The following is a 22,425-nucleotide window of genomic DNA, read 5'->3' as shown; positions in this document are numbered from 1 at the left end:
TAGATAGCCTACATTATACCCAGGATAAAAACAAAAATGAGGAAGATGATTCTCAGAAAGACACGTCCAAAAGCATTTGCACTAATTCTGACGATGAAAAACGAGTGCTTGTACAGACAGAACCGGAACCGTTGGCTGAGAGCAAGGAAGAAATATCGAAAATCAGGAGAGACGATGGACTCACACCCCCGCCCGGTGATGGTAAGTTTGCTCCAATTTCCATTGTCCAGACATTACCCAGGTGCTTAGACACATGATGCTGATAGTAGATTTGTGATCACTACCTGGTTCTGGGTTCCTCGTATTCTCGTTTATATTAAAAATAAAAACCAGGTAGCAGGGAGAACAGAGCTGCTGGCACTCAGACATCACCGGAGAGCAGAACCAGCGCCTGGCTGTCCTGCTCCAGACCTGCTGCCCGCCTCAGGCCCGCCCTCCGCACAGCGGCCGGTCCATTCACACAGCAACCCCGGTCCATTCACCCAGCGGCCCACGCCCAGCAACTGGGTGGTGTGGATATTTGGGAGGTTCTCTGGGGCCAGATGATAAGGTTGGCAGATGATTAACAGCCATTAGCAGATAATTAATTCTTTATGCATGAATTTCTTTTAAAAGCCTACAACTAATTGGCATATTTAAATTTAGGGTTTGGGGTTTTGTGTGTTTTCGGTAAAGAAAATTTTTCTGGGGAACATAATTTCAAGACTGCACGAATCAATTGATCACTTTGTTAAGGATGTAAATGCTGAATAACTATGTTGGATACCGGAGACTAATATAATGTATATTAACTATAATTTAATTTTTTTATAAAAGACTATGTGAATCATGACTGCACTTGGAGCCAACCACATAGTGTTTCAGATTTACTTGCTTTTGGGTTGATTCCACTTATTATTTATAGCTGTAATGGTTGGCAAACACTAGTCTATATGTCATGCATCACTATCTTTATGGGCCAGCTGGCAAGAGACTGTGAGTGCCTTGGAGCTATTTTCTTTGTTATTCAGTTTGTGACCATAGTAACTGACTGGGCTAAGTCCTCTTGCTAATGGCATGGCCTTGGGAAAGGGAATGTGCCTCAGTTTCCCCCTCTGAATAATGCACTACTTATTTCTGAGAGGTATTAATATATGTGTTTAGACCAGTGCATGGAACATGGTAAGTACTTGGTAAGTGTCAACTGTAATTATTATTTAGGTCAGCATTGATAACCCTGTCTTTTCTACAGAATACATTGGTCAGTGGGACTGAGGAAGGAATAAATGAAAAGGGATTATGAGGAGAGAAGGTGTCCACTCGTTTCCCTTTGTGAATAGGAGGCGAAGCCACAGGGAGTCAGGCACTTGGGGGCCCTCACGAGGTGGTGTTGTTGCTGCTGATGGAGACGGTGCCCTTTCGGCCTCCACTTCAGTCAGCTCTAGCAGAAGTCTAGAGGTCGGACTCCTTCACGCACGGTGGCAGGAAATGCTCCCGCGGGGCTGACTTGTAACTGCCCGGCTCTTTCTGAAGGTGTTTCTTTCTTCCTGGGTCACTAGCCAAAGTGCAGAGCCGCTGGTGCCGTGGAGACCACGCTCTGAGCTGCCTCCCTGCGTCCTGTTCAGGCCCAGGCACATGCTCTCCGTCACAGATTTGTATATACTTGGTAAACTGGTTCGTCATGCCAGCCCACAGAGCACTGAAATGAACTATTTTGGGTTGATTGTAGATGAGCCTTCAGGTTCTCTTTCAACTCCTTGCTTAGAACAGTCGAAGAGCGAAGGCCCTCAGCCAGTGTACGGCACCCTAATGTTTCGTGCAAGTAAGAACACCGACCGGATTCACCTCTACACCAAGGTAAGCATTATGCCGCTTATGTGGCTTGAATCATGCAAAAGGCTTCCTTTTTCATGTTTCAATGAGATATTTAATTTTATTAACAAAAAGATTGGCACCTGGTTCCTTTTCTCCTTAAGGCTAGTCCTCAATTCCCAGTGGTAAGTCACAGAGGCAGCCAGCATAGTAGTCAGGAGCCCAGACGTCAGCACCAGAGCCTCAGCTCAGACCTGGCTGTGGAGTCTTGGTCACCTTACTTCATTGCTCCGTGCCTCAGTTTCTTCCACTGTAATGTGTGGAGGGGAACTATAAAAGAATAAAAGGAGCTGATTCCTGCAAAGCACTTGGCACAGTGCCAGCCACAGTGCCCTCTCATAAAATACCAGCTCCTGCCCTGACCACTTGAAGCAGCAGCGACAGTAGCGTCTCCGCCTGCCCATCTGTTCACTGAACCCCGTGGCGATACCTGGGTTCCTGCTGGAGCCCAGGCTGGTGGGGCTCAGACTTTATCTCAGGACCTCTTTGCACTCCACATTCACTGAGGACCCCAAAGAGCTTCCGTTTATGTGGCTTGTATGTATTGATATCTACTATATCTAAAATTAAAATGGAAACACTTAAAATATTCATTTATTGTTTTATTTAAGAGTAGCCATAATGTAAATATGCATATTTATATCAGTAGCATATTTTCATGAAAAATAGTTATCTTTTCCAAAACAAAAATAATACTTAATGAACATTTACATTTGTAGCAGTTTTCTCTAAAGTCTTAAGAGAAGACAGTAGGATTCTCAGATCTGCCTGTGCTTGGAAAGCCACTGTACAATTTTGGCATAATAAGAATGAAAAAGGCAAATCGTGTTTTACTGTTCTTACATCAACTCTTTGACATGTGGATCCCGGAAAAGAGCTGGGGGCCATGTGAGAACCCTCGGCCTAGGTTAACTGGTCTGAATATTTGAGGGAAAATTGCTGAAATGATGAATAATTTTGTTTGGACTACAGTTTCAAATTTCTAATCTGTATAATAAAATGATATTTATAACTTTTTAAACTCATGGGCCATTCTACCGGAAGAATGCCTTTTTAAAGATAACTTTGGTTGGAGCTGCGCAAGCTCAGTGCCATGTTACCTACTACACCAGATATAGATGTAGGTAGATGGCCTCCATGTAATAATTTTTAGTTCTAACTGAAGATTAGAAGAGCAGGAGGTGGGGAGGATCATGCATACAAAATCACCAAGCAGCCTCCTTTCCTCATCGGCAACAATCTCTGTCCTGGGGCCACACCGGGAGAGGGACCCCAGACAAAGCCAGGCAGCCCGCAGCCCAGGCCTAGCCCTGGGAGGAGCGCCATGGGCGCCTCTGCTCCCCCAGGCAGACCTGAGCCTGAACCACCCTCGCTCCCTCAAGAGCGAGCACCAGGCCATGCTTCTCTGACCATCACGTGGGACCACAGGGAACTGACCCCAGGTGGGCTTGAGGGTCAAGAAGCCAAAAGTTGGACACTGGTCAGAGCACACACAGGAATTCAGAAGCCCTTAGCTCGTCACCCGTCTTACTCTCTGCAGTGGAAGCTGTGCTTCCTGAGTCATCTGATTTTGGTTCAGGAGAAGGCAGGGGAGAACCTGCCAGCTCCTGGCAGAGGCACAGGGGCCAGCTGCCAGGCCAGGTGCGGCCACGGCCTTGCCATCCCTTCTGGCTCGGCCACCAGCCTGGCAGCATGACCACCTCCTGTTCTTGACATCTCTCTTAGCAGCTTCCAGTGCATTTGTAAGACTACTCTAAATACGTGTCCCTTTACCACAAAACTTTATTCAGTTATTTCCTACACACGAGACCCAAAGCAGATGAAATGCTACCAGGTCTGTTCACAGCTACAGCAGAGTTGAGGTGAAATCTTTCCTTTTGACCTTCGAGGAGCCAAAGTAGAATCTGGATAAAAACTCAGCCTGCTGCCTAAAAGAATATGGCTTAAAGAAAGAACAGTAACAGCTGGGACGGTTTGGCTCAGTGGATAGAGCGTCGGCCTGGGGACTGAAAGGTCCTGGGTTCCATTCTTGTCAAGAGCATGTGCCTTGGTTGCGGGCACATCCCCAGTAGGGGGTGTGCAAGAGGCAGCTGATCGATGACTCTCTCTCATTGATGTTTCTAACTCTCTATTCCTCTCTCTTCCTCTCTGTGAAAAATCAATAAAATATATTTTTTTTAAAAAGAAAGAAAGAAAGAGCAGTAACAGCGATTTAGCCATTTATGTCATTAACATGTAACTCTAGCCGGGACCGGTTTGGCTCAATGGATAGAGCGTCGGCTTGGGGACTGAAGGGTCCCAGGTTCGATTCCGGTCAAGGGCATGTACCTTGGTTGCGAGCATATCCCCAGTAGGGGGTGTGCAAGAGGCAGCTGATCGATGACTCTCTCTCATCGATGTTTCTAACTCTCTATCTCTCTCCCTTTCTCTCTGTACAAAATCAATAAAATATATTTAAAAAAAAAAAACAAAAAAAAAACATGTAACTCTAAAGAACTGTCCTTGCAGCCAGAATCCCAAGTGTGATTGAGTTTAGAACAACAATTATGTATTTAAACTTTAAATCCGGAGGTAATTTCTTTGTGTTTTTTCCCCCCAAAAGCAATTGTGGGAGCTGGAGCTCTTTCTTTTAGCAGAGAGTTCAAATATGATTCGACTCTTGTTGCTATGTTTTCATATGCAGAGATCCTCCTCCCCCTTTATAAAGAAGTACTTCCTGCTCCAGCCTGTGTGTAGCTGACTACCCCTCTGCATGGTGGTTTCCCTGAGCAGTGAATGCACCGAGGCATTCAGAGGGCCCCGGGGAGCCTCCCTCTCTCCTCCTCTCATCGTCCTTCCTGGGGGCTGTGTGGGTGGGATCTTGGGAATCTGGGCTATTATGTCACAATGCAGTTCTTTACTTTTAACATAATTATGGTGCCTACAGACAAAATGGATTAACAAGGCCTTCTTAATCTATAATCAGGATGGAAACCAGATGAACTGCAATTTCATTCCTATGGATATAAAATTAGACCTTTGGGAAGATTTGCCAGCAAGCTTTGAGCTGAAACAAAACCGCTCCCTGGTAAGAAGAGTTCTGTGAATTTGTTGTAAATTAAAATCTGAGTAATGTTCATGACCATTTGGAGTGTAACAAAAGCGGAGCTCTCATGGCCAGTGGCAGAACTCCCAACACCGGCAGCGCCAGCAAGCGACCCTGCTGCTCAGACCATATATGAGCTCCGTTTCCTTGGTGAGCGAGCACACCCAGGCTGCTGCTTCTGTGAATTGAGTCATCCTCACATTCAATGCCTCATTCCCAGGAGTAGCAACGTGATCGTTGTCTCTGCCAGGTCACACTTTCTCTGTGAAGGCTCAGGTCTAACCTGGCAGGTTCTGAGCACGGAGATGAGGCCACGCTGGGTGACTCTCGATTCCGGGTGAGAGCACCAGCCTGCAGTGCAGGCCACGCACCCGCCGGGGAGGCCTCAGTGCTCACCTGTGGCCCGTTTCCCGTCCCCGCAAGGAGGGTCAACGTGTGCAGGGCAGACCCAGCATGCAGTGTACTGCTTTCTGCAAGAAAACAGCCATGATGTTTTGCCCTTTGAGTGGGAATCAAACATTGCCCATGGGTGGGCTGCACCTGTCTTAAAAGGAAAGGTAGCACTGGCTTACCGGTACCTTCTTCAGTGTCACTAATCGTGATTCGCAGGTTCCCGGAAGATAGCCAGCTACGTGTATGTGACCAATAAGTGAGGTGAATGTTACTCTAATAAAAATGCCCAGGTTTATTGACGGCTATGACTTAAGTCGTGGGGTTCAAAGCCATTCTCAAGTGTCGCAGTGTCTGTCGGTCACGACTGCCACACCTGCTGTCCCCAGACCAGCTCTGCCTTGGTCATGGCTTCCACCCGGGGCCTCTGTCGGCCTCACTGAGCACATTGCTGCAGCTGGGCCCTGTGTGCCAGGGACGTGTGCCAGGCGCCCTGAAACGTGCCTTGCAGAGTCTCTGGGCCAGGAGATGCCTGCAGAACTGGCCGTAGGTGGGTCAGGAGAAAGAGATGAACCATCAGACCGAAGAAAGCCTTCACTAGAAGCCTGTTTGGGGTATAACACCCCCTCAGTGGCCCGGCGCTGTGAGGAACCCCACTTCAAAAGCCCCACTGTGTGCTCTGCTTCCCCTCTCCTCTCCCGGCAGATTGTGCGGTTCGTGCGCGAATGGAGCAGCCTCACAGCCATGAAGCAGAAGGTGGTGAGGAGGAGCGGGCAACTGTTCTGCAGCCCAGCTCTGGCATTCGAAGAGGCCACAAAGCAACAGACCAAACCAAATAGCACAAAAAGGTATGGGCAGTCCTCTTTCTGTTTTGTATTTATGACTTGTCGTGGTTAGTTCTTAGTGGGGAGGTGTGGTTTGAGGCATTTATGTAACCACTGAAGAAATCCAAGATTTGGTTGTCTGTTCTCAACATGAGTCGCACTCACCCAGCCCGGAACCCTTGCTCCCAGGAAGACATTTCCCTTCGAGGACAGCAGGACATGCCTCTGGGCCCATCTGCCCTGCATCCCGGCCGTGGGTCTCGGTGCTATGCACAGGGGAGCTGGTTCTGGTGGCCGCACCACCACCCAGTGGTGGAGGTCACGGTTACGCCTGTGGTTGGAAACAAAATGAGAGGTTAGGCGTCTGGTGTTTGCAGCTGTTTGCCTCTGTCAGCACCAATGATAATCCCTATACATGTGCTTTCCTCTCTTGGCATCATAACCATCTCTGCCTCACGTAGGTCCCATGTCCCCTGTGGGATCCCGCTCTCTGTAGAGTCTTTCCTCAGCACGAAGCAGGTTCCGGGCAGGGCAGGTGGCTCTGTGCTGCCCTCTCCTGCTCTGAAGAGACCACAAAGCACCAAAGGCCACATGGCAGAAAAACCCTGTAACCCCTTCACCCCCACATGCTGTCGTTTTGTGATCTCTGGCCTTCCCTATGCACACAGGTGAAAAAAATTCACCAATGGTTTAGGACAGTGGTCGGCAAACTCATTAGTCAACAGAGCCAAATATCAACAGTACAACGATTGAAATTTCTTTTGAGAGCCAAATTTTTTAAACTTAAGCTTCTTCTAATGCCACTTCTTCAAAATAGACTTGCCCAGGCCGTGGCATTTTGTGGAAGAGCCACACTCAAGGGGCCAAAGAGCCACATGTGGCTCGCAAGCCGCAGTTTGTCGACCACGGGTTTAGGAGAGGATGTAGTTGATTAAATTATATGCCCACACAGTGAAAATCTCTTCAGCTGTTTCAGCATATGGCATGTGGTATATTCATATGGGAGAACAGGGAATGACACTTGTGAAAATTCATTAAGGGTAAAAATAAGTATATAAAAAGGATGGAGACACAAATATATGTAACTGCTGTTGTTGACATAGGAAGTGTCTGGAAGGATACCTCAGAAAATCTTCCCTGAGGTTTCTCCAGGACAGTGGGTCCAGCTGGGGCCAGTTTTACCCTCAGGGTGACAACTTTAGTTTGTCAAAATCAGGGGACACCGCAGGGAACACCCAGCGGCCAGAGGCCTGGGGTGCTGATAACAATCCTGCAGTGAGTGGCACTGCACTCCCCAGCAACCAGTTTCCTGGGTCAAAGTGTCAGGAGTGCTGCCACTGAGCGATCTTCTGTAGATCACCGATTAGAGGACTTGTGGAGATAGTAGGGACTTTGTACTTTACTCCAGGATCACAAATTAATGATGAAAACAAAGCAGGAACTGTAAATGAGCGAATGAGGTCAGATGTAAAACTAGGAAAAGATGGGGCAGATGATGGAACCATGGCACATTGTAAAGTGCATAACCCATCTAACGTCATTTAAATTCAGATTTAAAAATAAAATACTGCATGACTCTGCTGAGCTGGTTTATTTATGAGCTGCCAGTTTTGGACACTTGCCTAATGTCTTCTGTACTGAATTTTTCTCAGGAGCATACATTTTATATAAAAAATACATTTAAAATATGTGTGTGTTTATACATATGCACATATATATACATATATGCACACACATATAACAAAAAGCATGATGCCTATTTTATTGTTCTCAATACTTCTTCCAGTCCTTTCCATTTTCTCATTTTTATAACCACAGTCAGAGTTAACCACAGCCATTTCTAGTTTCTTCTCCATCAGATATGGGTGATCACTCAAAAAACCCTCTGAAAAAGATAACTGGTCAGGCTAAAAGCTAGTCATAACACTGATACAAACCAAAGATACTTATAAAATTACTAGAGGCCTGGCACTCAAAATTCATGCATGGGTACAGCCTATAGGCCTGGCCTGTGATCAGGGCCATCTTTCCCGGCTGCCAACAGCCTGCCCGGCCCTGGTTCCCTGTTCCCCATTAGGTGATTGGGGCCTGCCGGCTGGGGGCAGCTCCTGTGTTGAGTGCCTGCCCCCTGGTGGTCAGTATGGGTCATAGCAACCAGTTGTTCTGCCATTTGGTTGATTTGCGTATTACCCTTTTATTATATAGGATGTGCAGTGATATCTTATAGATATCTTATAGATATCACGTGTGTTATCAAGCAGCAGAGTAAGTCGCTGGACTTGTGTTTTTAAGAGCTCATTCTGGCAGCAGTTGGAAGGGTAGATTGAAAGGATAATACTCGAGTTGGGGAGACGAGTTGAGTTAGTTTTCTGTTGTTACCATGACAAATTATCACCACCTCAGTGGCTTAAAGCAACAGTGGTTTATCACCTTGGGGTTTTATAAGTCGAAGCCTGAGCTTCTCTGCTGGTTTCTCTGCTCTGCATTTTATAAAGCTGAGGTCAAGATGTGGGCCAGCTGGGCTCTAGTGATAGTCTGGGGAGGATCCATTGCTTATTCAGGTGGTTGACAGCATTCAGTTCCTTGTGGTTGTAGGACTTAGGTTTCATTGTTGACTCTCACCTGGGGGAGGGGGTGGGGGGGTGGCTCTTAGCTTCTAGAGGCTTCTTCCTAGTTCTAGCACAAGGATCCCTACATCTCAGGACCAGCAAAGTTGTGTGAACTCCTTGTGCTTGGAATTATTCCCTATCTTAAAGTCAGCTGATTAGTAAATTTAATTTCATCTGCAAAGTCCCTTTAGGCATTACCTACATGTGTTATTGATTGGATACTGGGGGCAGGAATCCTAGGGAGATGTCTTTAAAATTCTACCTACCACACAAATTAAAAAGACTATTGTAGTAGACTTGGAAGTACAAAAGATGAGGACTTTTTATGACATCATTAGCAATGGAAATGGAGAAAAGAAAATAAAGATTAGAGAGGGAGGGTTCCAGGGAAACTGACTTAGCAGAGCACGACAATGAATTGTGTCCCCTTAGAGGGCGGTACTTGGAGGAAGCACGCTGATCTCACCGTGCAACCCCACTGAGTCCCAGTCAAGTGGAGTGACCATGTGTCTCTGAGAGCAGGGGTGAGGGCAGGGCTGCGCAGCAGCGCTGAGTGGAAGTCTGTGTGTGGACGGTTAGACTCCGGACGCCTTTCCCCCGCTGTCCTCCCAGTTTCCTTCCTAGAGAAATGGAACCAAGGTTGGCATCGGGCTCAGTGTGTTTGCACATTCTTCACTCAACTTCCAGATCTCCGGCAGCCACATTTCATTTCCTAGGCAGAAGATTCATCTCTGAAAAAAATGGGATGGCCTTAGAATAAAGACAAATAGGTACTGATTTTTAGGAATTCCCCCCAAAAGCAGTGGCTAAATCCCCAATTAGATTACTACCCTTCAGTGCTGTCCGCCAGTTTTCAGGCTCATCCAAGCTCAGGGCCTACAGTCAGCTTCTGAGCAGCTCACTCTTCAGTGTGAATGGAAGCCAAGGTCACCAGCCGTTGTTTCCGTTCCTAAGTGAGTTCCCATTCGGCAGAGGAGGCCTGGTTCAGGTGGAGCCCTGCTGCGTTTAGGAGGCCAACTACTTATCCTCCAGCCACAGCTGATCTCCAAAGCAGTGGGCAAGCTGGAGCCAGCAGTGTCTTCATTGGTGAGGACCACTCTCAGCACACTCACTCCTCTCTTCTTACAAAACTTGCCATCCTCTGCCACAGTCCCATCCAGGAAGTGTGTAGCAGACAACGTTCTTCCTTCCCTGTTTGTCAGAATTGGGATTTACCATAATCCTTTTGAGAGTTGATATACATACATGAACTTCATAGCAAACCTCAGTGGAAAATTAAATATTGGTAACTCACAGCTATGTTTGAAAAGTTATCCTCTACCCGCTCCATTTGGAGTTGATTGATCTGTTCCATGGTTTCCAAAAATCTGCGCTAAAAACTCTTGTAGGAAAGGCTATTTTTAGTTCCTAAATCTCTGAATAGATTTCTCAGCACTTTTTATAGTCACTGAATTAGGTTTCTAAGCCTTTAAATATTGAATAATACCTAAGGCAAGACTTAATATCCCCTCGCCCCTCAAAGCTATGAAGCTTTTTAGTTCGTTTAGAACCCACTGAAATACTTTAGTGAACTGTTTTTGTCAAGGGAATAAAATGGTTGAACAAATGGGGGGTGGGAGGAGTTTATGAACTAAAATTAGAGAATTTTAAAGGAATTCACTATAATTCTTTATTGCTTTAAGAGAGACACACAGTAGAAATGCAAATGTATGAAAAGATAGTCACCCTTTCGCTTGGAGAAATGCAAACTTAAAGCTATAATGAGATACCTATCACCATTGACAGAGAGGTTTATTTTTAAAAAAATATTTTTATTGATTTTTAGGGAGAGGGAGAGAGAGAAACATCAATGTGAGAATTAAACATCTATGGGCTGCCTCCTATACTCCCCCTACTGAGGACTGGGGATTGAGCCTGCAACCCAGGCATGTGTCCTGACCTGGAATCGAACCAGCAACCTTTTGGTGCAAGAAGTTTTCCAATGACATACCTGGTGCTAGTGGAAGTGTGAAGAAACAGGCACTCTCATTCATTGCTGGTGGGGCTGTATTTGGAACAAACTCCAATGAGAGCAATGTGGCAGAAGCTACCCAAATTTAAAGCACTAAGACTCTGACCTGGCAATTCTACTTCTGGGAATTTATTTAATAGCTATTTCATATGTAGGAAATATCATGTATAGGGATACTTATGATAGCATTGTTTGTGATAGCAGAGACTGAAACAACCAAAATGCCATTAATCAGAGGCTGGTTAGATACATGGTTTATCCAAATAATGGAATATTGCAACCATTTAAAACTCTGTGTGTACTGAGGAGCGATCCTGAGATGTATGGTTAGGTAAACAGAGCAAGGTGAAGACTACTGTGTATATGATGCTACTGTTTGTTTTTAAAGGGGAAGAGTGAAATGGGGAGTGTCTGCTACCATGTTTCCCCGAAAATAAGACATCCTCCGAAAATAGGACCTACTTACAGGTTTCCTTCTGAGTGAAATATAAGGCATCTCCTCGAAAATAAGGTCCCCCTAGGCTCTGTCTCAGAATGCTATTGCTAAACATGAGAGATTTGGTCCACTGATTCTGAAAGAAATAGAGTCACAAGAAATTCACCAGGAAATCAGGAATTGGATTGTTATGATGATGTTCCAGAAGATGATGACATGATTGTCATTGAATAAATGAGTAAATTCTTGATACTGTAGGATTCACAGTTTGTTTGGTTTGTGTTGACAACTACCATACTACTGTACCGTATACAGGTAATAAATTTCCTTTATTTTCATTTAACAATAAATGTGTACCGTATTCTTCTTCATGGAAAAATAAGACATCCCCTAAAAATAAGACCTAGCGCATCTTTGGGAGCAAAAATTAATATAAGACACTGTCTTATTTTCGGGGAAACAGGGTAGTGAGTTCAGGTTTCTTTTTGAGGTAATAAAAATGTTCTGGACTCAGGTAGTGGTGATGGCTGTACATCTGGTGAATATAGCAAAATGCACTGGATTGTAAATTTTAAAATGTTAAATTTAGTGCTATGAGTTATGTGTCCGTAAAAATACTGAGATAAATAAATAAAGTATATAACCTGTATACAGAAAAAAAAAATATTTCTAAAAGGATTTGTTAAAAACTGGCAATAGAAGTAGCTTTGGGGGAGGTGAAAAGAATGAGAAATACACTATTGCCTGTCTTTTGAATTTTGATATATGTGCAGTATGTATTACCTAATTGAAAATGAATAAAATACTTTATAAGAAGGAAATCTATTAATTGTTAAATATACTTAACAACATAAAAGCAAATTTCTAAAATTTACCTACAATTACAGAACTATTCCATTGTGATTAAAGTTTGATTTTGTCAAGCTCCCAAAAGAAGTACTCAAAAAATGAAGAAATTTATGTTTGAACTGATTTAAAAAAAGAAACCACAAAACTATAATAGGTGTTAACTACCAGAGAAACTGGGCCATGCTAATTAGGAGGACTTAATTGGGTAATTGCATTTCACCTTCTTACATTCCCCCATCACCTTTAATTGGAATATCTTCCTCCTCACTTCCAGCCCCTAGCCGTGGGTGGGAGTGATGGTGCCGTGAATCCCACAGCAAGAGTGGCTTCCCTTCAGTGGCAGTTCTGTAAGCCTAGATGGGCTGACAATAACGGGAACAACCTTGAGATTAGGGAAGATGTGATTGAACCTGTTTAACTAAAAAGAGAAGCACTTTACCTGAAGTGCTGGCTGACTCACTCTGATAACTGATCAAGGTGAACCTAGAAGGAGGCCAGGAGAGGGGAAAGCTGTTAGAGATTTCCTGCACCACACATACCTAAGGCTGTCCATGCACATGGGCTCCATCATTTCTTATCCCTGCGCCCACTCCTTTTCTCCTCTAAGTGAAAATGGTCCGTAGAACTGAATGCCTCTTGAATTTCTTAGAAAAATAAGTCTAACGTGGAGGAAAGAGCTGTGTTTCCCACACGTGGTGACCAATATAAAGGGAGAAATCGTCATCCCCGAACTTTGGCATCTCACAGCCAGTAGACTGGGGTCTCGCTTTTTCTCTCCTGTTGCCTTTGTAAGGAGCAACGTGAACAGGAAAATGTCTCACCAGGGAGAGGACATCACCTAACATGTCATTGTTTTAGGTACATAACCAAAGAAGACGTTGCTGCAGCCTCGAGGGACAAGGTGAAGAACGCCGGGGGCCACGTCCGTCTGATCACCAAGGAGGCTGGGCCGCAGGGCCCTTCGGCAGAGTAAGGCCGTTTACCAGTTGGCACAGCAGTGCGGAGACCACTCCTGTCCACTTTTGCATTCGTTTTTGTAATTGTGCTTTTCCTTTGTGTGGCCACCTTACCCGTTCCAAAGAGCTTTCACAGTACAGCAATCCCTCAGTTCTCCTAGCAGCCCTGAGAGGCACATGATGGCCTCCTCTTGGAAATTAGAGGCAAGAAGGCTGTTTGAGGATCCTGGGACCAGGCAGACCAGGTGAACTGCCCCAGGCCACTGAGATGCCAGGAGACCTGAGGTCAGATTGGACTCTGCCCCCTGATACTGAGCTCTTTCTTTCCTAAGAAGTTTTCTTCTAATGCTTCTTATAAGCAGCACAGAAAATAGGCAAACAGCGGTTGTAATTCCCATGTAAGACTTTTTTACCTTTCTTTTCCTTCTATTCTAACAAATGGAGCACATGTCCTGTTATGTTTCATTTCTGATTTTAATCCAGTCAGACTCTGAGTTTGCCTGTAGGAGGCTCATTCTTAGCAAGTCTTCGGTTCTCACCGTTGGACACCATTAGCTGCTTGGCTCAGTCACTTTATGGATGTGACTGTTTCCAGCGGAGCCTTGGGGATGGGCTGTGTCCCAGTGAGATGTGCAGCGTTTGGAGAGCTTTGGCTGGGATCTCACGTTAGCCAGTCCTGTCCCAGCCTCAAGAGCATTTCTAACTTCTCCAGATGTTTCCAAGTCTGATCGTTTAACTTGAGGATATCTAAATTCTCAAGAGATGTAGCACATCGGTATTCAAATGAACTTTTTTTTTAAACACACCATTCTTTTCCTGTATTTGGCGTGGAGTCAAGAGTGCTGACTGCAGTTTCATTCCACATAGAATCACAGAATCTGTGGTTTCTATGTTTACTGTTTATCAGCATAGAAATCCTAAAGGCCATTATATGAAGTTAGGCTTATGTAGACCAGTGTATTTATTAGTTGTCCTCTGTTCAGGTCTAGGAAGTCTCTTGAAGATGGAGCCTCTGTCCTACCTCTGACTCCCTGCCTAGCGCAAGCTGGTCTCACTGCGAAGCCTCCTGCATCCAAAGGCTACTTACAAGCTGTGGATAATGAAGGAAATCCACTTTGCCTCCGCTGTCAGCAGCCCACAGGCCAAACTAAGCAAGAGTGCAAAGTGAATGCTTGGGACTCACGGTTTTGCTCTCTGAACTGTCAGGAGGAGTTTTGGATTCGTTCTAATAACAGTTACCTGCGAGCCAAAGTATTTGAAATTGAACATGGTGTGTGTCAGCAGTGTCATCTGAACGCACAAGAACTCTTTTTACGTCTGAGAGATGCTCCTAAAAGTCAGCGGAAGAGTCTTCTGGGTGTTACCTGGACCTCCAAGCTCCCTCTCGAACAGGCAAGTCATAACTGTGTGGCAGACAGAAGGCAGCGTTACGCTGAGGGATGGAGACTGACTTTCTCTCCTTTTAACTTTTTATATGGGAAATCTTGAATATATACATAACCCATCACCCAACTTTAACAGTTATCGACATTTTTGCCTTCATTTTCATCTGTCCCTTACCTCAGTTCTTTTTTTCTCTCTTGGAATTATTTTAAAGCAAATTTCAGACAGCACTTCAATATTTTCGTTATGTCTCTCTCATAGACAAAACCTTCCTTCTTTCCCATTCTCCTTTCCTCCCTCTCTTTTTCTGTCTGGGAAATTTAATCCCATACCCCAAATAATCATTATCACACCCAAAACAATGGTAATTTCTTGATTAAATAAGCCTGTTTTGGTTTCCCACCAGATTATCTCAAAAATATCCTTTTGTGGTTGCCTTGTTCAGGTTAGATCAAAATATGGCCCACATATGGCATTTAGTCATGCCTCTTATGGTCTTTTTAATCTGTATTGCCCCATTCTTTTTTTTACACCGTTGATTGCTGAGGAAACTGGATCATTTGCCTATAGGATTTCCCACATTCTGGACGAGTCTCCCTGTATTCTCATGGTACTATCTGACATGTTTCTCTACCCCCAGAATAATGGTTATAAGATATAGAGGCTTAATTAGATTTTCGTTAAATTATTTGAGGAAGAGATCTTAACAGATGATATTTGCATCAAGAAACACCTATGAGGGCCCTAGCCAGTTTGGCTCAGTGGATTGAGTGTCAGCCTATAGACCGAAGGATCCCAGGTCCAATTCCAAAAAAAAAGAAAGAAGCACCTATAGGGAAACCTCATACTGTTTTCCTCAGTGGCTGTACCAATTTACACTCCCACCAGCAGTGTACAAGTGTCCTTTATCTCCATATCCCCAATAAATTAAAAAAACAACTATGGTCCAGTTGCTCTACTTTTCATGATGTTAATATTGAATGACAAAGGGCAAACAGATAAAATGCAATTCTTTGCAATGAGAAGGAAACATGTTCATCTGTTGTAAAATATGACTTTAGCAGAGCAATTTATGACAAAATATTATCTTTAGACTCATTAATATTTTGCTTTAATTCCCAAAACTCAGTTGGATTTCTAATGCTGTGATCTAATCAGTTCTAAACTTCAAACTAAAGCAGCATGTATAATTTTATAATGAACTGAGTTTTTTGTTGTTAATCCTCAACTGAGGATATCTTTTTCTTGAATTTTTAGAGTGAAAAGGAGGGAGGGAGGACGAGAGAGGGGGAGAGAGAGAGACAACCATCGATGTGAGAAACACACATCGATTGGTTGCCTCCTGCACGTGCCCTTCAGGGCCAGGGATTGAGCCTGCAACCCAGGTATGTGCCCTTGAATGGGAATTGAACCCATAACCCTTCAGAGTGCAAGCCAATGCTCTGATCACTGAGCTACCCCAGCCAGGGCAGTGAGCTTAATTTTTTTTAAAAATCACTCCTGAGCCACTCTCTGCCCACTAAAATATTGTCATATCATATATTTTTATTTACCTATTATTGCTGAATTATGACAGAATTCATTAATAAGCATTTCTGCAAAGATGAATTTGCGTAACTTAGAGAACTAGGAAGATACTCTGTTTTTTCAATGGTGTCCTGAGTTCCTGAAATATCCTTTGGTCATCTGGTGAGACATATTGTACCCCTCCTGGGGTGTCACCTGGTCTCACTGCTGTCTGCTGCCTCCGTGAGCAGGCTGCCAGGAGACACATGTGACATCCTAGAAGCGGCCTGTCCACGAAGTAGCGTAGTTGCACCCAAAACAAAAGTGCTCAGAGGACAGGGAGCACCACAGGCTCAGTTCTGGGAGGACCACTCAGAGAGGGGTGACTCTTTCGACAGGTGAATTTAGGCTGTTGACAATGTCCTCACGTGATTTGCCAATTACCAGGGAAAATAAACACCTTCTAGACTGTAGAGTCTGTCAGAGTAGACACTGTTCAGAGCAAAAGAATTGGTTACAAAAGGCAGAACCAAAATGGATCTTTTTCCTAAGAACGCACCATTTGCTCGATGCATCAGACTTCTATTTGTAGTTGCTTCCACAGTGCCAGCCGCAGCTGGACAAAGCCCGCCGCTCCAGCTGGCTGCCACTTGGGGTGCCTCTCAGGCTGGGCACTGCTGACCGGGCCTGTGCCCACGCAGGTCTGCAGCTTTTCTTGAAAGCGCTTTAGAACTGCAACGCAGGTTCCCACGGCTGGCAGCCAGGAAGTTGATTACAACTTCTTCCTTGTTCAAGAGAAAATGAAAACAGCCTTCACACTGATCTCTGTGATATTTAAACAACTGCACAGCCCTGCTGCGAGCTGGTTTTAGTACCTTAGGTAAAATGTTACAATCCGTCCCGTTTGAATGTAGGTCATCATTGTTTAATATTAAGTGTGTGTATCATCCCTGCTTTAAGTGGACATCTTTGTTTATTCAAAATATGCAACTTATAGAGGTTGTTCTAGAAATATACCAGTCCCTGTAAACTAGCAGATTCCCAGGTTATAGCTATTAATATTAAACTGTTATTGGTATAGTAATAAATGCATTTAGGTCTACAATTAAAGATTGTTTAAGTCAATAACAATATTCAGAAGTTTTAAGTTTTTAATCTGTTCTTATTCTGTTTTGTTTTAGTGACTATATAAACTAGCTCAAAAGTGAAAAAACAACTAATTTTTCCCAGTTTGTCGGAAATCTTGGTATTTTCTACTTGCTTATAATTTTCTCTCAAAATGGTTAAGTAAGGGAAAAAGAACTTTTTCAGAAACATTTTATTGTTTTCAAATTGCTAACCTAGAGGCTTTTTCCTATTCACAAAAGCTATAAAGAGCCATCCTAGTGTATTTTCCCCTGATTCTGCTGTGTAAACATGATCGCACAATGCAAAACCCGCAGTTCCCGCAGTGTGTGTACGAAAGTGCTGATCCTGGGTTCTCGTTGCAGCTGAACGAGATGGTCAGAGCCCCCGGAGAGGGGCACTTCTGGCAGGTGGACCACATCCGGCCGGTGTTCGGAGGAGGAGGACAGTGCTCCCTGGACAACCTGCAGACTCTCTGCACAGTCTGTCACAGAGAGGTCAGTGCACTCCGCTCCTCCACTCCTCCCAGGCCTCAGGGGACAGCGTGCACGCAGGCATGGAAGAGCACTGTGAATCCACGTCCTGGGCTGGGAGCCAAGATACATTTTATTTCTTTCATCACCTAACACTTGTGTTTCCTCTCGAGGCCTAGGTCTCGGTCACAGATGGGAGAGAAGCTGCTTGCCTTCTGATTCATCCCAGGACCCGGAAATTTCCCCACCGCCTAGCAGAAAGGAAATACAGTGTAGTTTGCAGAGTCTTGAAGAGGCCCAGACCTTCAAACTGGAAGTTTGGTGGATTGGGGCAGTGACATGTTCGCATGTGCACCTAAGGATGTCCTGAAATGTCTAAAACTTTAATAAATTATCTCTAGGACCATCTCAGTTCAACATGCAAACATGGCACTCGTGGCCAAAGTGTAAAACCTGTTAACCTTGGCACATCCTTGAGCAATTAATTACTTGTTGCTTAAAAGGAGAGGGGGGAAATGACACAGATTTTGTTTATCAACTAGGATGAATTTTTAACAGGCTGTCAGCAAATGGAAGTCAGGCCTACCTGTTGAGATAAACTTAGAAAGAAACATTTATTCAGTATGCAACTTTGCATCTGACTTATTTTTTCCCTTTGGTAGATTTAAGCAGTTTCCCACATTCCCATGATAAACATTCGTATTATTGTCTAAAATGGCAACAGATGATTCTGTTGACTACATCTCTACCGTAGTGTATTTAGCCCTTCCTATACTAATGCACATTGAAATTATTTATTCTTTTTTGTTCTTATACATATTGTTGCGCGCGCCACCCCCCCCCCCTTTTTTTTTTTTTAAATGTTTTGAGGTCATTCCTTAAGACAGATTCTCATATCTAAAATATCCCTGAGTCACATGTTTGGATATTTTTGAGGCCGTTTTCCCGAAGGTTATACTGTTAGGCCCTCCCAGCCCATCAGGAAAGAGAGTGCCCGCCCATCTGACGGCATGGATTGTGCCCGGCGGTGAGGGAAGTGGCCTGCCCCAGTTTGTTTACTAAAGACCTGATGGCTTTTAAAATACTAATCAATTGTATTTACAGCTTTGAGCTCTGTCCTGATCCTTTGACAATGTTCATATTACATGAGCATTTTCTTAACCTTTTAACGTTTTAGATTCCTCTCTTCACAAACGTAACTTTTACATAAATGGGGACTGTTCTGTTTGTTCTTCATTTGAATCCTCTTTGCTTTCCACACCCTTCCACCTGGGTCACTTCACAGGTGCACAGACCCCAATGGGAGTTGTCCGATTTCTCCACCCTGCAGATTAGTAGCACATTTAAGACTAATAAGAGAATTAAGATACAGCAAAGTAAAATGCTGCCCTTTCTGTGGTCACTTTTTAGGGTTCACATGAAAAGTCTTATTTGCGGGACTGGCAAAAGGATCCAAATCTTGTCTGTCCCATTTTGTTTTCCGCCTTGGTTTGGCTGCTGGGTTGGGAATTCCAGAGAAGACGAAGGGGCAGGCCTTGTGCACACTGCACTCTGGGAAATCCCAAGATGGCCCTAAACCCCCACTTGGACGAGGAGAATCATGGCCTCCTTCCCGAAACCCCAAGGGAGGGATGCACGGATCTCACTGGGTAGCATCCCCCCAGACTCTGATTTCTCCTCAGCACCTGGTCCTGGGTGAGCCCCGGACCGTGGCCCTCAGCAGAGCTGCTCGGGTTTGCTGCTTGTAGTTGGTGATGCCCCTAACGGCTAAACACTGGGAGTGGGTTTGGCGGTCCTGTAGTTATTTCCAGACTCTCAGAATACAAAGAGTTTGAGTTTCTGTAGCCAGTACTTTTCTCCCCACATGTGAACACATTCGTGTTTTTAACTTTTAGAGAACTGCCAGGCAAGCCAAGGAAAGGAGCCAGGTGAGGAGACAGTCTCTGGCGGCCAAGCATGGATCCAACATCACGCGGTTCTTGGTGAAGAAATGAAGTGTAACAAACTTCGGATGGATGACAGATGGCTTACATGTGGAGGAGTTTAACTCATTTTTTTTTCATTGTGTCTAATATTTTAAGAGTGAAATTTTTCAGAAAGTCAAGAATTCAACTTCCCTTTTCATATGAAATGCTTTTAGCGTTCAATACCTTTTTAAAGTATCTAACAGAAATCCTGAGACGCAGTACTATTTCTGTAACCTTGATTTCATGTAGACTCTCAATTGTGTTTCAGTAAGGCTTTGTTAAGCTCTAATTTCCTATGACTACCTAATCATGGAGTTATGCATAGATTGTACTTAAAAAATATATTCTCAATTACTTGCAAAATGCTGCTGGATTAGGATTGTTTCAGGACTGCTGAGCGTACAGAATGGGGCATGGCAAGACCATAAGGGAAGCTTTGGGAGCAAATCCTCATTATTCAGGAATCCTGGGCAACGTGTGACCTGCCTGCTTAGTGTGCAAGAGAAGCTCCGGTTCACTACATGCCTCCAAAATGGGCTTGGGGTACACGTTTGAAGTGCTTTCTTTTTTTATTTCTTAGCCAGTTGTCTTTATTAAAATGATGCTTTAAAATAAACTAATTGGACCTATAATGTTTGTGGACAAATCAGGGATTCTGGGTAAAGTAATTGTTAAATATATTAAAAAATTGAAAAAATAAAACATAAAATGCCACTTAAACTTCAATTTCCAGCTAGCTGTTTTTTGTTTTGAGGGTTTGTTTGTGTTTGGTTTGTTGTTGTTTTGCCTATTTTTGTTTAATTTATTTCTTTTAAGACCACCTCCTAGCAATTTCCAGAGAGAAACTATAAAATAAGAAACAGACTTGGTTTCAAATACATAAACAGTGTGCTGGCGTTGAAAGCACTGCTGGTAACACTGACACAGAAGAATGCCAGCTTACTCCGGGCACCTCAGTGTTCCCGAGGAGTACACATGACTTCTCTTCTCCGCCCACTGAGATGTTCTGGGGTGTAAGTCACTGCTCTGCCCTTTGACGTATTTTCCATGGGAATCCTGCTGACAGTTGGAGTAGGCCGTTCCCAATCCCATGCCAGAACCAAAGGCTAGTGGCCACATTCTTCCTCTAAAGAAGGCGAGAGAACAAGTCTTAATCCAAACCAGTAGCTATCTTGACGACCCTTTCAGCCAAGCACTGGTTCCACTTCCTGCCGAGCTCTGAATCCGACGTGTTTCCCATCGGAGCTCGGCTTTCCCAGCCTGGTCCCGCGCTCCGGCTCCAGGCACAGCGGGTTTGTCCTCATGCATTAAAGCTAGGCTTACCGTGACCACCTTTCGTTTTTAAAATCCTGTCTTATTAAAAGGTTCCTATTTTAAAAGGAGTAATAATGATAAAACACTTGATATTAAAGCATGACCTGATTGAGATATATGTTAAAAAATAAAATGTAATTGATATAAAAAAGTAAAAGGGTGATAATGAAACAAAAGCAGAGCATAGACCTGTAATATGTCAGAATCATGAAAGCGAAGAGTCGGAACTACACGAAACACAGGTTCAAGGACAAGTGCACCACAAAGACTGTGTATGAATTCTGTATGGATGTGACTCATCGGTTTGATACTTTCCAATTTTAATTAGTAGCGGATGTTTCACAATGCAGAGCACTTGTTTTTAGAGAGATTACACACTCATGAATTTTCTTTGTAAAGTTCTCATTAAGTTTATAACTATTTTGTTTATTATACAAGTTAGGTTGGGCTTTCTTTGGCCTTTTTTTCTGCTTTGCTGGTCAAGCTCTTTGCAGCTTTCTGCCTCATTGCCAGAGTAACCCAGGATTCCTCACGGCTGATGGCTAAGAAGTCTTCACACTGTGTTTCCTCCAGCAGCGAGTGTTTGCAAGTGAGAGTTTGGTGTAAGTAGGTCAGGTTTGAGTGGAGCTTGTTCTTTAGATCAAATTAAGTTGGTAATTCTAGGGAGAACATTCTCAGATGGAGGAATGGGTGATGGTTTCAGGTGAAATGACCCATGAAGGTGGTCTCTCTCTTTGCCAGATTTCAAAATTCCAACTAAAAACACTATGAGAGCATCAAAAAGAATAGAATGCAAATAAATTTAACCCCATGGAGGTAAAAGATCTGCACACTGAGACTACAAGACTTTAATGAAAGAAATTGAAGAAGACAAAAATAAATGGAAAATATTTTGTGTTCACGGACCTGAATAATTAATATTGTTAAAATATCCATACTACCCAAAGTAATCCACAGATTTCATGTAATCCTTATCAAAATTCCAATGGCATTTCTCATAGAAATAGAAAAAATAAATCCTAAAATTTTATGAAACTACAAAAGACCCTCCAATAGCAAAAGCAAGCCTGAGAAAGAAGAACAAACCTGGAGACATGATGCTTCCTGCTTTCAAACTGTAGTGCAGAGCTATAGGAATCAAACATTATGGTATTGGCGTAGAAACTGACACACAGGCCAATGGAACAGGCTAGAGAGCCCATCTATAATAATAAAAGGGTAATATGCTAATTAGACCAGATGTCCTTCTGGACGACCTTCCAGACAGGGGTCTTCAAACTACGGCCCGCGGGCCACATGCGGCCCGCAGAGGAGTCTGATCCAGCCCGCCAGGTTTTTTGGGCAGTGAGCGCAGCCGAGGTGTTACAGTAGGAATTAGTAGTTCATATAGTCCGGCCCTCCAGCTCTCTGAGGGACCGTGATCTGGCCCCCACTTTAAAAAGTTTGAGGACCCCTGTTCCAGAGGAAGCCAGGCTGCAAGGGAAGCCCGGGTCCTGAGTGCCAGAGGGAAGCGGTGCCGGCAGCTGCGGGAAGGAAGGCCTACTCTTGCACAAATTTTGTGCATCGGGCCCCCAGTGCGTATATGTTTCAACAAAGGAGATAAGACTATACAATGGGAAAAGGACAGTCTCTTCAATAAATGGTGC

The 22,425-nt window shown here is 44.1% G+C and overlaps 1 protein-coding gene across 2 annotated transcripts in view; it reads left to right on the top strand.

Moving 5' to 3' along the window:
* The window catches only part of ZRANB3 (zinc finger RANBP2-type containing 3), a 163,969-nt gene extending 143,603 nt beyond the window's left edge, over positions 1-20,366 (top strand). The window contains exons 14-21 of one of the 2 annotated variants that reach the window (XM_084892252.1): positions 4-201; positions 1,745-1,836; positions 4,817-4,918; positions 6,032-6,174; positions 12,914-13,024; positions 13,995-14,403; positions 17,391-17,522; positions 19,394-20,366. In XM_084892252.1, coding sequence (XP_084748378.1) covers positions 4-201; positions 1,745-1,836; positions 4,817-4,918; positions 6,032-6,174; positions 12,914-13,024; positions 13,995-14,403; positions 17,391-17,522; positions 19,394-19,492 — 1,286 coding nt within the window. In that variant the 3' untranslated portion in view covers positions 19,493-20,366. The remainder of the gene's footprint in view (positions 1-3; positions 202-1,744; positions 1,837-4,816; positions 4,919-6,031; positions 6,175-12,913; positions 13,025-13,994; positions 14,404-17,390; positions 17,523-19,393) is intronic. The other variant, XM_084892253.1, reaches the window with a different exon arrangement.
* The last annotated feature ends 2,059 nt before the right edge of the window (positions 20,367-22,425 follow it).

The sequence above is a fragment of the Pipistrellus hanaki genome (assembly GCF_964339955.1).
Source record: "Pipistrellus hanaki genome assembly, chromosome: 8".
In the NCBI taxonomy this organism is placed as follows: Eukaryota; Metazoa; Chordata; class Mammalia; order Chiroptera; family Vespertilionidae; genus Pipistrellus; species Pipistrellus hanaki.
Note: the sequence above shows the minus strand (reverse complement) of the source record. Positions and strands in the feature narration are given on the sequence as shown.